At 51.7% G+C, this 8,786-nt stretch overlaps 1 protein-coding gene across 1 annotated transcript in view; it reads left to right on the forward strand.

The window, feature by feature from the left end:
• Nucleotides 1–8,449, forward strand: part of LOC127600477 (forkhead box protein O3-like) — a 55,056-nt gene extending 46,607 nt beyond the window's left edge. Inside the window, exon 2 of the mRNA XM_052065072.1 lies at nucleotides 4,007–8,449. Within this exon, the coding sequence (XP_051921032.1) occupies nucleotides 4,007–5,665 (1,659 nt within the window). The 3' untranslated portion in view covers nucleotides 5,666–8,449. The remainder of the gene's footprint in view (nucleotides 1–4,006) is intronic.
• The last annotated feature ends 337 nt before the right edge of the window (nucleotides 8,450–8,786 follow it).

Here is an 8,786-nt window from a genome sequence, read left to right on the forward strand (position 1 = left end):
AGTACGAGCGCGGTTGGTTGTTCGTCTTTGTGAGCCCTGCGATTGGCTGGCAACCGGTTCAGAGTGTCCCTCGCCTACTTCCCAAAGACAGTCGGGATAGGCTGCAACACCCCTCGTGACCCTTCTGTGGATAAACCGGTTCAGAAAATGGATGGATAGATAGATAAATTCAGTGTTAGTAATTCAGGGTCAGAATCCAACGGTGCCGTTATACTCGCACGGAAGGCAAAAAGTGATTGTTACGCAAATATTGAACATGAGTCGAGTTTTGCGGAATTCTACATCTGTTGGAATTTTTGAGTCGTCTGATGTTTCTCAACATGAAGCTCATTTAAGATGATTTATCAGGGCCACACTCCGATTTCAAATGATGTCAAGGTTTTTGTAAACCCTCGGAAGTGGAACGATCCCATTCTATAGGATCGTTTCCACGTTAATATTCGGCGTCGCTAGCGAATCCGGGCTCGCCCGCCGCATCCACGGTGACCTGGCTCGGCTCTGCGCGAGACGCCCAGCTGGGAGTGCCCCTGAATCTACTTGGGATTAGCTCAGGATTGTCGGGGATTACGCTGGGATAGAGATGGATTAGTAGCGACTGCCTGTTTTGGGGGCTCGAGGGCCATCGTTTGGCCAAAATTGCCCCCGCAAGGCTGAGACCCGGGAGAAGCTGAAATGAAGCGCAACACCCACACGGTAGAAAACACCGGCATAGCCTTCCTCTCATTTCAGCTGTTCGAACCAGAACATGTGGCGCTCGGAGCCCGGCTGATGCTGATGACCAGCGTCATGGCTGGCCGCCGTCCGAAATCTCTCAAATCTCTCTAGCAGGTGGATTCATCAGATAAAGAGGGTTTGGGATGACGGCAAATCCCTCCAAGTTTAGTGTGGCTGCTCTTCCCTCACACGGGGATAAAATTGAGATTTGAATCAGACGGGTCACACAGAGTTTTAGCCTGAAGTGCAAGTGCAGCTGGGCCGGGGTTGGCCACGTTTACTCTCAGATGGGCTGCAGAGGCTCGGAATCTTTTTCACACATCTTGACTCCAGTGACAACCGTGTACGAACACTTTTATTCTCCGGCATTTCATGAAAACACGCCACAAATGGCATCTGAAGAAGCAGAAACCCGAGCTTGCCCTCGGTGTCTGAATGAGGACGTACAGTATGTGTGAATTTAATGTTGGTATAGGATTTCACAAGCTGATATTTTGAATTGTTATGATCTCAAAAAGCTTTAGTTGTGCTAAAGGTGCAATGTTTTTACATTTTTTTAAAGACTTGTTTTTGCAGAGAAAGTTTTAGGAGGATGTACAGATCGTTCCATTCCAACGACATTGCTGGAACGCAATTTTGTACGCGAGTCGGAGCACTCGTAGGCTTTTCACGAGCGTGAACGCATGCGGTGATAAATTCCGAAGTACGGACATTCTTTCACGTCTTTGGTTGGAGTGCCTAATGTCGTTCATTTCATTCTGTCCAGAACCACAAAAAATCATGTCTGGACGGTCGTCGACCAATTGTCACCTTACAGGTTTACTTGCCTGTTCCTTTTAGACAGCCCTCACCAAAGCGGCACACTGGCACCTTTGGTCGTTGGGGCTTTGTGCATTTAGATACAGTTGAATCTCTACTTATGAAATTAATTGGTTCTGGAAGAAATTCATTAACTTGAAAATTTTGTAAATCGAGACGCGTTTTCCATGTAAATGCCCTAATCCGTTCCAAGCCCTCCCAAAATTCGGACATAAATGTTTTCTACAGCATACAAATGCATCAAAATATGCAACAAATACATGTTACTATTAGAGTATTGCACAATGAGAGTTGGCCCATCATGTAAAAAACAAAGAATAGAGTAAAGAATAAAAATGATGGTCATCTAACTTTTAAATGCGTCCTTATTGTTTTTGTTGCCCTCTTTAGTTCATCTTCTCTCTCAGAAGTAGTTTTTGTCTGGCATTTTGGAAAGAACTGATCCAAGGATGTTTGCTTTTGTCGGCTTTTGACAATCCTTCAAAAATGTCCAAGGCAAACATCCGATCGTCGAACTGGTGAAATTTTTTTCTGGGTGATTCATATTTACGTAAAACTAACGGAATGCCTCATGACCCGAGGGGCAAGTAAGGAGGACGCTGCATAGACACATTCTATCTACACATTGTGTCCATACGGACGAGGTCCTTCTTAGCGAATGGGATGTCTTGTGCAAATGCTTTGGACACAAAGCAGCGTGGACGGTGATTCCCGGATGATAAAACTGTCCCCGATCGTACGTCAGAAGCAGGCAAATTTGAAATTGCAACCGCCCATCCTATGCCGGTACCTTACACACACACAATGGTGAGTTTTAAGTGCGGAAGAAAATGACCTACATGGCTAGTGTGAAAGAAGCTAATGTGAATAGACGTGGTCCGTTCTTCGAAATCGTCATCATGCGGGTGGACGAGGTTATCATCAGAGAGAGACGGAATATTTCACTTAAGGCATAAAATGATGGGGAGCGGGGTGTGATCGGTTGGTGGGGGGGTGATTTTTTTTGGGGGGGTGGGGGTGGAGTTGGTGCGTCAAAAAGCCGTCAGTAGCGGGGAGCCGACGTCCCCTGCGGGCCTTTGCACAGCCGAGATGAAAGGCTGTTTAGTGTTGGAGCAGCGGCATCAAAAGAACCTCCCGCATCTTCCGCCACCCTCCCCCCCTCCTCCGTCCCCCCATCCCCCGCTCTCCTTCCATCGCTCACCACAATATGATATAGTTCTGCCGTTGCGCGTTTACCAGGTTGCCATGGCGCCGCGCCGCCGGAGGTGTCACAGCGAGATAACCCAAGGAGGCATTTTCAGATCACCTGAATTCAGTTCGTTCCCCCCCCCCCCCCCCCCCCCCCGTCTCTGCCTCTCGCTGCGTGTTCTCTGCCAGAATTTGATTTATTTTGTTTCCCCGGCGCACATTTCGCCGTGAATACAAATAATCCGAAACATAATGGAGACGGTGGAAGTGTGTGTACCCCCTTGATTTCAATGAACCTATTGTCGCCCTACATTCCCAAACCACAGGGGGTGCTTGCCGAAGTGCTTGGCACGCAACCCCCCGCCCCCTAAAAAAAACGTGGCAAATTTTCGGCGGGTGGCTCTGAACTTCCGCATCCAGCAACCCTTAAAACGTAAACGATAATACAAAAACGAGATCCTCTGAATTACCGAGTGGCTGACTATACACAGCGGCAGGATAATGGGAAAGTAATTGGTGACACACTGCATAATTGACGGCAGAGCGATTGAAAGCAGACGCGGAAAATGATTGTTGTGGGCGCGGAAGAAATGTGGGGAAATAAGAAACGACACGGAAAAAAGAAGAGGCACTCAATGACGGAATAGAAATTGGGCGATTGCGACGGGGACATGAAGAAAAAAAAATGGAGGGGAGGCGAGGAAGGAGATTGGCAGTGGCAATAGACATTGGAAATTGGGATCCATCCATTAGCCTTCCTTGCCCCCCCAGCTCATCTCTCGATACATCCTCCCATTCAAGGCACGCTCTGGAGAGCGACTGGCACTCAGCCAGCCTGGCGCAGACTTCAAACATGCACAACAGCCATCCACAGCAGCTCCACATCAGGGCCCGTTCTGAACGGAGAAGAAGAGGAGGACAGCCGGATTGATGGGAGCCAAAGTAGGAGGACCGACACGCGTGCCGAAGCGCTTCGGAAGACGGCGGCGTGGCTCGGTTCGGGTTGGCGCTGGCTGACAGGGTCTGAGCGCGCCTCTGGTAGCTCCCACTGTCCTCTGAAGCTGTTTGTGTATGTGTGTGAGTGTGTGTGTGTGTGTGGTGGTGGTGGGGGGGGGGGGCAGATCTCCACCGTGAAGTGAGAGTTCGCTGTCATTGTCACAGAAATACCAAAGAACCACAATGTCGCTTTCAGGCCTGATCACAGACAAGGATATGGACCCGTGTCCTCTGGAGGTCTAGTCTTAATATGATCCTTAATCCACCTTTTTCTTCTGTGTCTCTGCAGAATTCCATTCGTCACAACCTGTCGCTTCACACCCGTTTCATCCGCGTTCAGAACGAGGGCACGGGAAAGAGCTCCTGGTGGATGTTGAACCCCGACGGCGGGAAGATGGGCAAGGCTCCGAGGCGGCGAGCCGTCTCCATGGACAACAGCACTAAGTATCTCAAGAGCAAAGGTCGCATTCGAGGCAAGCGGGTCGGACGTCCTGGGATCGGAGCGGGGTCGGCCGTCGCGGGCCTACAGAGCTCCCCGGACCATGGCAGCCCGCCGCATAAAGGTCTACCTGGTTCTGGAGGGACCTCAGTGACGGACAGTGAGTTTGACGCCTGGACGGATCTCCACTCGAGGGCCAGCTCGTCCGCCTCCACCCTGAGCGGGCGTTTGTCGCCCATCCTAGCGGAGGGGGAACCGGAGGAACCCGACGAGGGAGGCCTTTCCTGCTCCACCTCCCCCCGCCTCTACCCGTCGCCCACCGCCCGCTCTCCGTCCATGGGGGCAGCCAACCGCTGTCCTCCCCTTGAGCAATTGCCTCAGCTGGCGAGCCTGACAGGCGCCATCAGTCTCGATGAGCAGCTGATGGAAGATGGCTATCATCACCATCATTCACAGCAGCAACACCAACATCCGTCTGTCGGCAGACAGAAGCACCAGACCTCAGTCTACCACTACAGTTTTGGAGTGAAGAGCCAGTCCTCCTACGGAACAGGGGGGTACGGTACGGCAGGTATGGGCATGATGCGCCACCACTCGCCCATGCAAACCATTCAAGAAAATAAACCGGCCAGGTTCTCCGGAACGATGCGAGCCTATTCCAGCACCAACGCCCTGCAGAGTCTTCTGACCGGAGGGTCGACCGGGCAGCCGTACTGTCCCAAGGAAATGATGCTGGGCCTGAAGAGAGAAGGCCATCCGCTGATGTCGTGCAACGGCTCCAACCCTCACAGTCACCACGCCGGACACCACGACGGCCACGGCCAGAGCCACAACGGACCTCACAGTCACAGTCACAGCCACAACAGAACTCACAGCCATACATCCGTTCACAACCACAACTCATCTCACGGCCTCGGCCATAACCACACCCCGCCCCGAGCGCCGCCCCTGAACCCGTGCGGCAACGGCAACCGGCTGCAGAGCTACAATCACAAAACTCCCTACCTGTACAGCCCACCGTCGCACGCCCACCTCCCGGCGTCGACCACGCTGCCCCCCAACCCGGCGGGCATGCTGGGCATGCCCCAGGACTCCTGCCATTTGGCCACCGCGCCGCATCCGCACCCCCGTCACAACCATTATACCGATCCACAGCACCAAGCCATGGCGAACGGACCCTTCCATCACGGTCAGGGTATGGTCGGCAGTAACGGCACAGGGGGGTACCACCACGGCTACCACCAAGCCCACCCGCACGAGAGACTACCCGCTGACCTGGACATCGACATGTTCCAGGGCAGCTTGGACTGTGACGTGGAGTCCATCCTCCTCCATGACATCATGGACTCCGGAGAGGAGATGGACTTCAACTTTGACTGCTCCCTGGCCCAGGGGGTGGGCATCGGAATGGGGATGGGCATGGGTGTGACCATGGGCATGGGGATGGGAATGAGCGGACTGGCCGGTCCCCAGCAAAGCCACAGCAACCAGAGCTGGGTCCCCGGCTGAACTCTGACACCCCCCGTCTGGCGCCCACGAAAGAACAATCGTACCCATGAAGCACTGTGCTCAAACTGTGACATACCTGACTTGACACAGAGACTATAGGACCATGTCTTTCTTTGTTGTCCGTCACCCCCTACCCCTTTTTTGTTTTTGGCCCCGCCCCGCCTCGCCCACACCCCACCTCTCCCCTGTGAGGCCGAGCTCATGTCTCATTTTGGTATTTCCTCATATCAGCTATATACTGTGATGACAATCTCTCAGCATCGTCGCTTCTCATCCACCACGAGAGACGAACTCCCGGTGCACTTTATCGCAAGTGCGTTCGCAGAGCGGCTCCCGCAGAACCCGGATCGTTCTCCGAGTTGATCAAGTGTCAGACGTCAAACTCCAATAGGAACCTTAATCAGTCATCGTCACAAGCGGGGACCAAACATTGTTAACGATAATAAATAAATGAAAACACCCTTGCTGCAGTACAATTGCGGCACAGACGACCGGAGCAAAAACTCAATAAATGCAAATCAATTTTTGATCCGGAACCGGTTTCCTCATAATGAAATTCAACGCTCATGAGATCCAATCAATTCTCGCCCATGTCTTAGCGCCGGCGTTCTCGTAATTTACGGCTTCATACATCCGGACCTTGGCACTTTTGACTCTTCTGTTGGATGCGATGTTTCGTTAATGTCCCCTTGCCATCCGGCCGAGGCGTGTTGTCACTACATCGCCAAATGGATTCTATCATTATTCGCTCGCATGCAATTTGGTGAATTAAAAACTTGTCTCACCTTGTCTCACCTGGGCCTCTGGAGCCGTTCGCTCTCTCACGCTTGCACCCGCTGTCTGGAAGTGTTTCTCTCTCACTCTCTCTGTCTCTTTCCTCTCGCCTGCCAGCGGAGACAAAGTGGCCATTACTCACAGCGAGCCATTAATGGGGCTTGATTGAAATTCAGCATCTTGCTTTTAATCTCCAAAGTGATGCGGCAGCGATGCGTCATTATTGAGAATCTAACACATTGTCCTCCCATATCTCACTTGAGCAGGGGAATAGGCGGTGGTGAAGGGGGGGGGGGGGGGTTGTTGAGAGAGGCCAGGACGAACTGGTGCGATGCCAATGTCAGCGTCCACTTTTCGACCAGATTGAAATGAAATTTAGCCCTTAAAGGGGGGCGAACTCAAGGCAAAAACATTCTTTTGCAATAACGTGGCCCCGCTCGTCGAAACAATTCTATTGTTTCGTGAATCTTGCATTCGCGGTTATTTCAGTGATTCATCTCTTTTCACTGCTCTCAAATTGCCGCCATTTTGTCCTCTGCCGTCAAGACAACCGCCAACTGAATTTGACGCCAAAGTGCCCCTCGGGCTCAAATTGCCAAGGTCACATGACCAAACCCAGACAGCAGGTGAGTCGTGACGTTCGCAATGTGAGCCGGAGGGGCATTTTGACGTCATTTTCAGTGGACGCCAACGGTCGGCACGTGACGGATTCATCTCCTTCATTCTTATTCCACGAACGCAAATAGGAATCAGAATGCAGTGTTTAGTCGACAGTGAGGTCACAGAGAATTTATTTTTCGCAAAGAAAATGTTTGCCTTCAGTCCCCCCTTAACACTTTTTCGACATCGTTTTTCGGTCATGACTTTTCCCCGCCCCCTTTTCACACGCACCTTCCCGTCAAATCACAGTTTGGTCAGTTAGGCCCGCGTTGGTCGATACCTTACACGCGGAGGAGGAATTCGGGAGGTGGTTAGGGGAGCCACTGTGGAAGGGGCTCGGGTTGATGAGAAGCTCGCAAAACCATTCACGCACATCCCACCCCGCCACCCCCTCTTTTTTTCCTCCCCCCCCCCTGTATGTTTATTGTGTAGATGTCGTTGTGTCGTCGCAAATTCTAAGGACCAACAGCGCTGACGTATTAGCAGTGAGGAAACTCTTGTCGGTGAAATGATGTTGCAAATTTGACCTTCTTCCCAGACTCCGCTCGGTCGCCCGCCCACATCTGTGCTTTGCTCGATTGTCTCTGTGTTTGTGAGTGTGGGGGTGGTGGGTGGAGTACATGGGGATGTGGTGAAGAATAGAGTGGTGGGAAAGGTGGTGGTGGTGGGGGGGTGGGGGGGTTTTCTTTCTCATTGGCCTTGAAGGAGTCATAGCGAGGACACCCCCCCACCCCTTCGTCTTCTCTGGCTCCTCCAAGGAGACCCTCGGTGCATTTGGGCTTGCAGACAAAAGCAAAAGGTGGGTTGTGTGTGTGTGTTGGGGGGGGGGCGTTATTGTTTGAGCCAAAGGTCAAAACATGGCAGAGACTATCAGACCATTAAGTGAGGGAAACACACCTCCAATTGCAGGGCTTTTCGGTCGCACTGGTTTCAGTCGAACGTGTTGGTTGGGGAAAGGTGTGGGAGCCTTCACAGAAAAACGGGCAAGTTGCGTTCGTCGAAGCCACCACGCGCAAGCGACACACTTCTTCTATCCGAAAAGAGAGCTATACGTGATGTCTAATTTTCCTATATTTATTTATGAAAGAGATTGGTCTTTGTCAAATCCTAAATGTGGTAGTTGCGCCTGTACACCCCCCTCCTCCTGTTTTTTAAGATGTCAACCCCCCCCTTCCCCCTTCCTGTTTTACTTACATTTATTTTGTACAAAATCTATATATTAAGAATATTGTAAAATAGTTTTTAAAAAAAATCTCAAAAGAATATCAGTTTTGTTGTCTATTTCTTTTTTTCAAGAGAATGTATCTCATCATCTGGTGACTGTTAAATAAATGCATTTAAAAGAAAGAACTCCAATCTGTTTGTCGTTGCTGACAGAATATACACATGGTGCCCAACCCCCCCCCCCCCCCACACCCCCCCCCCTCCAAAAAAAACCCGACCTCCTTTATAAACGGTCAAGCTGAAAATAGGTGAGGTGGCTTGGGCATCTGATTCGGATGCCTCCTGAACGCCTCCCCGGTGAGGTGCTCCGGTCATGTCCCACCGGGAGGAGACCCCGAGGAAGACCCAGGACACGCTGGAGAGACTATGTCACCCAGCTTGCCTGGGAACGACTCGGGATCCCCCGGGGAGAGCTGGAAGAAGTAGCTAGGGAGAGGGAAGTCTGGGCTTCCCTGCTAAAGCT

Source organism: Hippocampus zosterae, chromosome 5 (assembly GCF_025434085.1).
Source record: "Hippocampus zosterae strain Florida chromosome 5, ASM2543408v3, whole genome shotgun sequence".
NCBI classification, from domain to species: Eukaryota; Metazoa; Chordata; class Actinopteri; order Syngnathiformes; family Syngnathidae; genus Hippocampus; species Hippocampus zosterae.